The 12,438-nt window shown below is 39.7% G+C and overlaps 1 protein-coding gene across 1 annotated transcript; it reads right to left on the bottom strand.

Moving 5' to 3' along the window:
• Positions 1-235: 235 nt before the first annotated feature.
• On the bottom strand, positions 236-760 carry LOC149001824 (uncharacterized). The gene has a single exon (XM_089138585.1). It carries the CDS (start codon positions 758-760, stop codon positions 236-238), a length of 525 nt encoding a protein of 174 aa, XP_088994711.1.
• Positions 761-12,438: the final 11,678 nt, after the last annotated feature.

The following is a 12,438-nucleotide window of genomic DNA, read 5'->3' as shown; positions in this document are numbered from 1 at the left end:
ATCAAAAAGCTGGTTTGACGTAAAAGATCTTTTGCGCAAATTGAAGAAGAATCTTTTGATGGCAATGGTTGATAAAATAATTGCTTCAAGAATACCAGAAAATTCTGCTTCCTTTCTATTGATAACATTTCTTGAGGTGAATTACATTCCATGGTCGCCCCAAACAGCTCCCATAAGCATCCTTAAGCCAATATGTATTTTTGCTTACAGTTTTTGTTACCACATATGGTCCTTCTCAGTTTGCAGAAAACTTTCCACAGTTCCTCGGATTTGATGTTGATTTCTTTATTAAGACCAAATCCCCCACTTTAAAAGATTTAGGTCTGACACGAGCGTTATAGTACGCCATTGTTCTCCTCTGGTACTCTATATTTCGATATAGAGCTCTCTCCCTGACTTCATCCAAAAATTCAAGATTTACCGTCAATCCTTTTTCGTTAGTCATCGGATCGAACCTCTCTGATCTGTCTGATCCAACCATAACCTCCACTGGAGCCAATGCCTCAGACCCATATGCTAGCTTAAAGGGTGTTTCTCCTGTCGGTATTCTGACTGTAGTCCTATACGCCCATAGCACATGAGGTAATTCATCGATCCACAGGCTGTTTGCCTCATCTAGTCTCCTCTTAATTCCTTGTAAAAGTGTTTTGTTAGTTACCTCGATTTGACCATTGAGGATATGCCACAGAGGAGTTCTTGCATTCAATGTGATAATCTGCAAAGAATTCCTTGAATTTTTCATTGTCAAATTGAGTTCCATGATCCGTCAATAAGACCTTTGGCAGACCATATCTAAAGATGACCTTGTTTCTGAAGAACTTCTCAATTTGATTTGTGGTGGTTGTGGCTAAGGCTTCTGCCTCCACCCATTTTGTGAAATAATCAATTGCAGCTACCACAAATTTTTTCTCTTCAGTCATAACAGGAAATGGACCAAGTAGATCCATCCCCCACATTGCAAATGGAATGGGATTGAGAATTGATGTCAACTGCTCCGCTGGTTGGTTCTGAATTGGAGCATGAATTTGGCACTGATGACATCTCCTTACATATTCAATTGCTTCAATTTGCATGCGTGGCCAATAGAATCCTTGCCTTAAAATTTTATAAGCCAAAGCTTTCCTGCTCAGATGACTACCACAGATTCCTTCATGGACTCCGCTAGAGCATACTGTGCATCAGATGGTCCCAAACATTTCAAAAGTGGTCCTGAAACTGTTCTTTTCTCTGTCCTCAGGGAGAATACCCTCTTTTAGATACTGTATAATAGGATTCATCCAAAATATTTCTGCATCATTTTCCATTATTCCTGTGGTAAAGAAGCAAATTTTGCAGATGCTAATTTTGCAAGAGAATCTGCCATTGTATTTTGATTTCTAGATATTCTCATGATCGAGAATTGTGAAAACCATCCTTTACATTCCAACACCTTCTTGAGATAACTGATCATTCAATCATCTCTCGCATCATATACTCCCGTGACTTGACTGACCACCAGTTCAGAAATCGCTTTTACTTCAATATTTTGTACACAAAGGGACTTTGTAAAACCCAGCCCTAACCTTGACCCGGAAACCTTGTTATTTGTAGGTCCGATGACCCAAGTAAAGTAAGAAGTCAGCTTTGGGCCATCCCGAGAGACTTGGTGTCCGCTTTGAACCATGAAGTTGATGATGAGGTTCTATTTATGGAAACGAACCCGATGAAGATCGATTAGTTGTGGACTTGGAGTGCTCTCTATCTTGGTTTGAAGGCATTTCTACCTATTAGGTAAGTCACTTGACTTGTGTGCAACCCCTTTAGGTTGGATTTGATCTGGACCTTCAATTCCCTGTTTTGGTCTTCTTGTCGCATTGGTCGCGTTGGTCGTGGACCAGCCGACCAATCCACTCGACCAATGAGTGCGTCTTTGGCAACTAGGTTGTTCTTGCTCTATTTAAGTCCAATCTCGAGTCCACTTCGTATTTGCTGCCTCCAAACTCTCTCGGACGACCAAGACCTCTGCAGTCATCTCTCTTGCATCCTTGGTGTTTTCTTGACGGTTTTCGTCGAACTCTTCTTTTGCATCAGGTATGTCTACTCTCTCTTCTTCTCCTCCATCTTTGTTTTTCTTTCCTTTTTGAGTTGAGACAGTAGAAGAGATGCTGCATTCTCTGTTGCAAACATCTCTGAACATGTTCTCATGATCATCCTAGGATTTGAGGCTAGAACAATGATCTTAACCATGATCATTGCAAGCTTTTGAAGGAATCATGATCAAACCATGATCTAATCTTTGTTAAACTTCTAATCTGAATTCTGATCTCTTTGGATCTTCTATGTTGATCATGTTAGTAGTTAATTACTGTGTTTTCCTTCCATGATCCATAATCTATAAATCTCTAGTTGTTCTCTTCTACCTTACTATGTGTTCTTCATGATGCATGGTAGTTACATATATGGTAGGTTTTATTTCCTTATTTAGATTTATGCTTCTAAGCCTTATTCCATGAAGATCTGTGTATGTTTTCATGATACCATTCTGCGATCTATCCTCCTTTGTTCTTGTCTTTGTTTTCTATTTCAAATTCATCAAGATCCATGGTTGATTTAATTATGGTAACTTTTTGTTTCCTAATTTGGATCTTGATATCTTGATTGGTTTGTGTTTTGAGGTCCCCTATATGTTAGATACTACTGTGTAGTCTACCCCTTGATTAGTACCCTTTTGAACCACCATTCGGATTTCATATCTTAAACTCTGTTTTTTAGGCTTCGTCGCATTGGTCGATGTTGGTCGGGCCGTCGACCAATCCACTCGACCAATGGTCGCACTCCGTTTGGTCTTGTTGGATGTTTTGGTATCTTTTCTGTTGGGATCTTTCCTATATGTTGTATATCTTGTTTAGGACCTTCTTCTCAGTTTGCCGAGATCTTACTTGATTTCTTAGGATTCCTTTGCGAGTTATGGTAAGGATGGTTATTTCCTTAATTACATAGATAGCATGAATCTAGTTTCTATATTTGAATATCATAGATATGATTCCTAAATTAGATTCTTACAATGATATACTCTGTTGCATAACTTTGATTCGGTAGCATTACTTATTCATATTAATTGATTCATGTATGATTTACTTACCAATGTTATAAGTGATTGTAATTATTGATTTCTTTCCATATGTGAAGTTACCATATATGTGATGATATGATTGATGCATGTGTATGCTTAAGTATGGTTTGGAAGGAGAGGTGTCCTTTGACACTTCGTCCTTGGACTACTACGGGAATATTTGGGATGTTTCCGGAGATGCCCTCTGGACACCTTCCTAACTGTTGGATGACATATCTAGGATTGTCTAGTAGTGTTTGGCTAGGATGTCCTGTTATGTCGACCCTAATCGGAGGGGTTTGAGACCGACGCCCGTGGTAGCTGGGGATTCATGGGCGCTCGCCGGTACCAACCCGTGAGAGGCGGGAATCCTTGTGGGGGCCATTTATTGGTGGGTTGCATATGGTTAGACTTGGGCTCCGGGCGCTTAAGCCGGTACCCCCGTGAGGGGCGTGGGCTTCCCGTTTACCTTGTGGATGATCTGGGTTGGTGAGTCCGTGGTCGGGGACTGTGAGGACTCTAGTGTGAGGATACGGGAGGATCGTCGGGGACGAGGAATGGACGTATCTGGATCTGACTTGATGTAACTAGTAGAGACTTGCATTTGGCTAGGTTTTACCCCGACTGCGCCGTTATACCAATGGTTGTGAGAGGTGTGTTGACTTAACCCCGCCAGGTTTGTCCGGGATGAAGGACCCATTACCGTCGGCTGCTCAAGACCGGTGAAATGATCCGGAGAGATCCAGATATCTTAATGGTTGAGGTGTGAGTGGACTTTCCTAAGGTACGGTGCTATGACTTAAAGCATGTCGCAATAGAGACCAGCATACATGAGTTAGATTCATTCATTCATTGCTTGTCTCATATCATATTGCTTTATGTTTGTTCGGAATCCTGCCATTTATGTTATTGTGGATTTTTTCGCCTTCGTGAGTTTCTTTGAAACTCATTCCTTTATTGTACAATGTTGTTAGACTATCCTGCAGTGGTACTATGCGGTCCCTATGGGCGCGGCGAGGGCATATCTCCGGAGGTGTTGCGGTTACCACAATTACTCGGTCCCGCGGTGGTTTGCTCCGTCGATGCTTAGTCCGGCCATTGGTGGAGCGTCCTTGTGCCATTTATGAGTTTACACTTACAGGATGTTGTCTATAAAGTGGAGAACAATTTAGTTACCTAATGTACTTGCTCCTGGGGTTAGGTTTTGTCTAGTTTTTCTTTAGGCTACTTTTCCGTGGTTGTAAGTGGGATTTTGCCTCACTTTACTTATCTGTTTGATACTCGATTATATCTATTATTCGATTCATTTATGATTCATTCTTTCTTTATTGGATCTATGATTTATCTTCCGCACTCTTGTTATGATTGTTCATGATTATGTTATTGTTTATGTGGGAGGTTGATCACTCGATACCGATCTTGGGCTGTGGATCCACTCTCGGGTATGCGTAGGGTCCGGCTGGGGGGCGTGTGGCTTGGCGTGGTCGTAATCTCGCAATGAGAGCTTCATATTCTGCTTCATTGTTTGAAGCGTGAAAGTTAAATCGATGAGCATTCTGAATTACAAATCCGAACGGACTTTGTAAAATCACGCCTGCTCCTGATCCCTGAGAATGACTTGATCTGTCCACATGAAGAATCCATCCAGTAGATATTTCACTAGAATCTTTCTCTTCCTCTGGTGATGAAATACTTTCAGCAATAAAATCAGCCAAGACCTGTGCCTTTATCACAGTTCTGGGTTTATAATCTATATCATGTTCTCTCGACTCTATTGCCCATGATACCATTCTCCCAGCAAGATCAGGCTTATGTAATATTTTCTTTAAATGCCAGTTAGTAAGAACAATAATTGGATGAGCCAGAAAATAGGGCCTAAGCTTTTTGGCCGCTATTATCAAAGCTAAAGCATGTTTTTCAAATCCCGGATATCTAGACTCTGCATCTAACAATGTATGACTTACAAAGTAGATAGGATTTTGAATAGTACCTTCTTCTCGGATTAATACTGCACTCACTACCGCTTTCGAAGAAGATAAATATATCTGCAAGATCTCTCCTGGCTTTGGTCGAGATAGAACTGGCGGACTGGTCAGCCTCCTTTTTAATTCTTCAAATGAACTTTGACAATCTTCTGACCACTTGAATTCGTTAAGTGCATTTAGACTTTTCAACACCCTGAAGAATGGTGCACATTTATCTCCCGATTTTGATATGAATCTGCTCAATGCCGCAATTCTTCCTGTTAAACTTTGGATTTCTTTCATATTGTTGGGCGCTGACATATTTAGAATGGCCTTGATTTTTTCTGGATCGCCTCAATACCCCTCTGTGTAACCATATAACCAAGGGATTTACCAGATGAAACTCCAAATGCACACTTTTCAGGGTTAAGTCTCATTCCATTCCTTCTGAGTACATCAAAGCATTCCCTTAGATCAGTGAGATGATCAGATCTAAATTGGCTTTTTACGAGATCATCCACATAAACCTCCATATTTCTTCCAATCTGATAAGCAAACAATTTATTCATTGCCCTCTAATATGTTGCCCCAACATTTTTTAATCATAACCTTATAACAATAGCTTTCCCAATTCGTCATGAATGTTGTATGGGGTTGGTCCTCCTTCTTCATAAGAATTTGATTATAACCAGAATAAGCATCCATAAAGCTTAACATTTGTTAACCTGATGTGGCATCAATCAACTGATCAATTCGTAGCAGAGGATAACAATCCTTAGGACATGCTTCATTCAAATCAGTATAATCCATGCACATTCTCCACTTGCCATTATGCTTCTTCACCATTACGACATTCACCAGCCATTTGGGACATTCAATCTGCTCAATAAATTTAGATTTTATGAGCTTTTCTACTTCGATCTTGATCGCATCATGCTTTTCTGATGAGAAATTCCTTCGTCTTTGCTTTATTGGTTTGATTGATTTATCTATCCAGAGACAGTGTTCTGCTACCTCCCTGCTTAAACCTGGCATATCATGTGCTGACCAGGCAAAGACATCTGCATTCAGTTGAAGAAATTCTTTCAACAGGTCCTTGTCTTGATCAGTCTGATCAGCCCCAATCATGGTTCCCCTGTCTGGATTTTTAAGATCAAAACAAATTTTTTCCAGCTTTTCCACTGGTTCTCCTCTTTGAATTTTTTCTACATCCCTGTTATCCATGACCTCCACAGTAAGAGCAAGAGCTTTACCTTGTGATTTTGAATCTTTCAAGAAAGTGTATAGCTTTGCCTCGAGGTTCTCTGATCAGATTTGCATTCTCCAATGCCTCCTTCAGTTGGGAATTTTACTTTTAAATGCCTCATTGAAACCACAGCTCCAATAGCATTCAGAGTTGGCCTTCCCAGAATTATATTGTAAGCTGACAGATTATTTATCAACAAAAATTTAGTAACCATAGTTACTGTTTGTGGATGTGTTCCCAATGTAATTGTTAACTCCACAGTTCCCTCCACCGAAGTAGATTCTCCAGAAAATCCAAATAATCTTGTTCCACAAGGTTTTATCTTGACCGTATCCATCTTCAACCGTTGAAAGGCTTCATAAGACATAATGTCTACAGAAGACCCCGTATCAATTAAAACCCTGTGAATACCCTTGTTTGTCACCTCAATGACTACTACAATGGCATCATCATGCGGCTCTTGAATTCCATCCATCTCCTCCTCTATGAAGACTATTTCCTTCATCTTCTTGATTCTTTTAGGAATAACATGAGATTTGACAGCATTGACATACCTGGGATGAGCCTTAGACTTTGAAATTGAATTTAAATCTAAACTTCCCAAGATGGTCATGACAGGAGATTGCTTCTGCTGAACCTGCTGGTTTTCCTGATGTTTCGCATTTTCATCTGGAGAATTAGATTGAAAATCTCCTTTTGCTTGGTCCTCCCTTACTAGTGCCCGGTTATCCAATCTTCTCGGCTGATCAGCAACATTTCTCCGATTACCTCCATTTCTCCTTTGAACATAATGATCCAGTCTCCCTTGACTGATTAATCATTCAATTTCATTTTTTAGAATTCTACAATCATCAGTATCATGACCATGATCCCTGTGATATCTGCAAAATTTGTTTGGATTCCTTTCGTCTGCCTTTGCTATCATCGATGTTGGCCATTTTATAAACCCCTGATGTTGAATTCACATCAGAATTTCTGACCTTCTAGTATTAAGAGGAGTATAATTTTCCAGAAATGGTCTCGGAATATCCCTTCTAATTTGATGATCAGGGCCATTTCTCGGAAAATTTCTGTTGTCCCTTCGATCCCTCTGATCAGACCTCATGACTCCATCTTCCCACTTTTTGCTCTCGTCGCCATCAGTCTCCTTCCTCGCCTGAAGGATATATTTCATGTTAGCATATTGATTACAGCGAGTTGTCAATTCTGCAATGTTTGCTGGCTTGTTCATGATCAGGAATTCTAACAAATGATCGTCTATCAGACCCCTAAACATAGCATCATACGCCACTACTTCATTCAAATTCTTTATCTGAATTGATTCTTGATTGAATCTTTTCATATAACTTCAAATTGACTCTCTTGATTTTTGGCGAATTGCAGCCAGATTATCCACCGTTTTGCTACTCTTCATACTACTTTGGAATCTCGACAAGAATATTTTTGTCAAATCTTTGAAATCTCTAATGGAATCCGGTAATAAACTGAAGAACCAAGTTGTTGCAGGACTTTTCAACGAAGATGGAAAGGATCGACACTTTAAAACATCGAATTACCTTCCAAGCATCATAACAGAGTTGAATTGAGCCAGGTGTTCCATCGGATCTGTGCTTCCATCATACATTGTAAACACTGGAAGCTTAAAATTGTGCGGCAATGGTGCTGACATGATATCTTTAGAAAATGGATTTTGATTCATCGCTTCTTCCACTTTTTCACCGTTATCTTTGTTCGTCAATCGTTGAATTTGGTCGTCCAGGATACGTAATCTTTTATTGATTTCAGATCCATTAACTTCAGATCTGCTACCTTCTGATCTCCTTGTTTCTCTCTTATCTCTCAGATCTCCAAGACTTCTACTCTTTTTACTTTGAATGTGGCTTAGTCGATCGTCCTTGGATGATCCTTGATCTTCAAATTCTAGAGGAATATAATTTGGATCTACACTTTCCCCTGATCCTTCCCTGAGAATTGATCTTCTTTGACTTTCTCTTGACCTCTGGATCTGAGGATTCAGAACAGAAATCACCTCAGCTCGAGAAAAAGTTCGAGATCTTCTAGCTGGTGAGATGGGAACTCTTCCTTCTGATTGAATTCCGACTTGCTTGATGAACGTCCTCATCAGATTTTGCGTTCCAAGTATTTGATGTTGCATACTTTCAAACCGTTCAGTGATTTGATTCGGATCCAGCTCCAAATGAGAAGCAGCCAACATATCTACAAGTTGTTTCTCCTGTCTTTCAAACATCTCAGCAGGATGAGGTGAGCGATTTTCCGTCATTCTTTGTCTTTGTCGAGTCTGCATAGTCGGAATTTGCAGTGCTGGAACCGTTTCTCTTGTTCTTCTTTTCGAATTTACTCTCCTCGGCTCTCTATGGCTTGTTTCTGCCATTTCAACTGGTAGTACTTCCTCTCGCTCAAGTGATTGAGCCATGATCTTTGTTCTGAACTTGTTCAAGCTACTTTCCCACAGACGATGCCAAAATGTTGGTGCAAATTTTGCCAATAGCTTTGAACCGCAACCTTCGCACCGAACTCCTCAGATCTAGATTGATCTGGTTGATTTGATTCCTCTGTCAGTCTCTCGTTCATTGGAAAATGAAACCCCCCGGTTAGAAACGGAGCCGATCGTCTTGATCGACGTCGCGTCTCCGACGGTCTAGTTAGGTATGTGAAGATAATTCCTTAGAGCTCGCAGGAGCTTCTGAGCTATTCTAATGGAGTAAATCAGGAATAATCTAGTGTTTGAACTGATCTGAGAAACTTACCTTTGACGAGTCCTTCCTTTCGTTTATATAGATTTTCCCGCCTATAATGTTTTCAATCATGACCGTCGGATCGTGGCTTCCAATTGGATGGGGATGATCAACTTTTCTTTATAATCTTGGGCGGACCCATAGATTTCTTTGTTGAAACAATCGAACCTATTTAAACTATTATTGAACCGGTGCGGAACCATCTTAAACCAGTACTGGGATATTTTAGTCATAACACAACCTTAACAACATTTACAATTGGTTTAAACCGTCTTCATCAACACCTTCTCTCTCAAACAATGATTTCAAAATTCAAGCTCTTGAAACTTTGACCAATGGTCTCAGAAGAGTAGTTACCCAAATAAAACAGGAGTTAAACTTTCTCCAAGGCCAACTCTCCAAAATTTCTACACAAGCAAATATTAACAATGATGAACAATTCCTTGAACAATTTGTTTCTTACAATGCTGAACAATTACCTGATCATTTTGTCCCTAACCAGGACTTCAACCAATTAATCAATAGCATCCATTTCCAACAATGGCATGTTCGATTTCATCTCGTCATCAATGATTCCTATACCTTGTCTACCATTGCCCTGGTCGACATTGGTGCAGCCTCTAATTGGGGACTGGTCCCTACCAATACTATGAAAAAACTACCCATAAGCTTTTTGGTGCCAATGGCCAAAGTCTAGGTGTCAATATAAATTGTCAAATGTCTGCATCTACAACAATCAGATACGTCTTAAACAAGTTTTTATCCTTGTTAAAGATATCATTACCAATGTCATCTTAGGGCAACCATTTCTTGAGATGATTAAACCATTTATGGTTACTGACACAGGAATAACCACCAATACCCTTGGTAGAGAAATTTGTCATGAATTTTTTGAAAAATCCCAAATACAACCCATTAACCATTTAAACAAAATTGTTTTTTCAACAATACATCAAATTCAAAATCATTATTCATCATTACTTGTTTGCAACATTGCATCTAATGATATTGCCGATTTTTCACAAAGGCATGCATCATTGCATCATTACATCCCTGACTCTACAGCCAAAACCAATACCAAGCCATTGTTGCTTCCAACAAGCCTTACTCCCACATTGTAGCTGATGCCAGCTCCACAACAATATCCAAACCCACAGTACCACCTCTATGGTCCCCTGAAACAATATAGACCAGAGTGACAACTCGGTCCGAAACCAAGTCCAGCCAATCTTTCGGCCAAAGCCAATGCATCACCAAACACTATACCAACTAAAGCTACATACACTTGACTTTCCATCATTAAATTATATGATCATGAAGTACTTCACGATTCACAGAAGGCAAATGAAGGCCTGCAAATGCACGAAGAGTCTGGTGAAAAGAGGCTACCAGCATTATCATCAATAATAATTTTTTAGAGGAAGGCGATACAGAACGACTGGTGGCTCTATCAATTTACCATGATGCGTACATGTGAATGTACATATTGGGTAAAAAAATGATCAATAATCATATGGCCTGAACAATTACTATGAAATCTAGCCCTATCCTAACCCTGACCTTGACTCGGATCCTTTGATATTGTGGGTCCGAAGACCCGGAGTGGTGGAAGAAGAGACTTGTGGGCCCTCATAGTTGAAGAATTGGTGTATGACTCAGAGCCTATGGACATTGGCAGTGATGCCCCTTACTTGGATACACTGTCAGTGTTCGGTGAGAAACTACACTTAGAAGAGGGAAAGCTTAGTTGAAGTACTTGATGCGCTTCCGATCTTGTTTTGAAGGTATTATTCTAATCTAGACTTGTTGATTGACTTGTAAGAGAAAACCCAACTCAATTTGGATCAGTCTGACCAGTCAGTCGACTAGCAGATTATTAAATACGAAAATTCCAATTTTCTTGATTATTTTAAGCCTACTTATTGGGACCTCGTGAATAGAACCCTACCCTAATCATTTGGACTCCAGAGAATGAGGAGTGAGCTTCACAAAGCCATTTCTTGGTAGTTGTGAAGGATCTTTGTCTCAATCATTGCATTTCATCTCCAACTAATTCTCTAAGGTATGTTTTCTCTCTCTCATCCTCTATTCTACTCATTTCTCTCCTCTTTCTTGCTGTTGAGACCATGACTAAGGTGTTAAAACCTTGCAAACACCTAGTAATGTGTTTCCCCTTTCCATTTCCATTAGTTTCCTTCCATTCTTGCTATGCTATGCTTCCATTTCAATCACTAGCATTGCATTTCCATGATTTTCCCCATTCCAACTTGTTTCTTTGATCTAAACTGATGTGTATATATATATATAGCTAGGTCTGATTTGTTGTTGGTTTATGATTCTAATCTACTTCTTATCATTCCCTTAGCTGATTCCCCATTGTTCCTTGCCATTACAACTAATTTCATTTCAATTCTTGATGTTTAGCATATAGAACATAGGGTTTCAATTTGGGTATTCCTAATTAGACCATTAGATTATGTTAAATACTTGCTAGATAGTGTTCTTATACTGTTCCTAACAATCCCTCCAAGTTTCGTATCGATCTGAGCCCCGAAAACTAGGTTTCGGACCAAAAATCACTATTAATCCCGTCACTGTTCACTTGGTCGACTGAGTCAGTCTACCAGTCAGTCGACCTGTAGAGAACATCAACCTTGTATTTGCTTGATTTGCTCCGTTTGAACTCCGATTTGATTGTTTCCTTCTCTAATGCTGCTCATATGTTGTCTAGGTTACAAGCACTGATTTGGGAACTATTCTAAGTGATACTTGGTATTATTTTCGATTCAATTAAGGTAAGGACGGTTATTGTCATAATTACATGATTTATGTGAATCTTGCCGCTATGTTGGAAATGTGGTAGATTTACATTCTTTGAAATATTTTAAACATCTTATGACTGCTGTATACACTTCATAAAAGTAGTACCATATTATATATCATTTTGGATTACCATGCTTACTTATTTTGATAATGACATATGTGATCAATCATGTTACATTATATCTCTTTTTATATGATGAAATGTCAATCATGTATGATACGATGGAATTGAGCATGTGATTAACTAAGTATGGTTTTGGATTGGGGAATGTCCTTCAGACATTTCTATCCTTGGACATCGGAGGGAATAGTATGGGATGTTCTCCGAAGGTGCCCATATTGACACTTTCCTGAATTATTGGATGACATACATAGGACTTGTCTAGATGTGTTGGCTAGGATGTCCTTGTCGTATCAGACCCGAATCGGAAGGGCATTGAGACCGAACGACCCGTGGTAGTAGTGTGATTTGATGGGCACTCAAGACCGGTGAGTTATATCCGTGAGAGGACATAAATCACATTGCGGGATACCCGAAAGGGGCCATTTATTGGTAGG

This window comes from Hakea prostrata, chromosome 10 (genome assembly GCF_041222555.1).
Source record: "Hakea prostrata isolate BN-2017 chromosome 10, UWA_Hpros_2, whole genome shotgun sequence".
In the NCBI taxonomy this organism is placed as follows: Eukaryota; Viridiplantae; Streptophyta; class Magnoliopsida; order Proteales; family Proteaceae; genus Hakea; species Hakea prostrata.
This window is presented reverse-complemented; position numbering and strand designations above follow the sequence as displayed.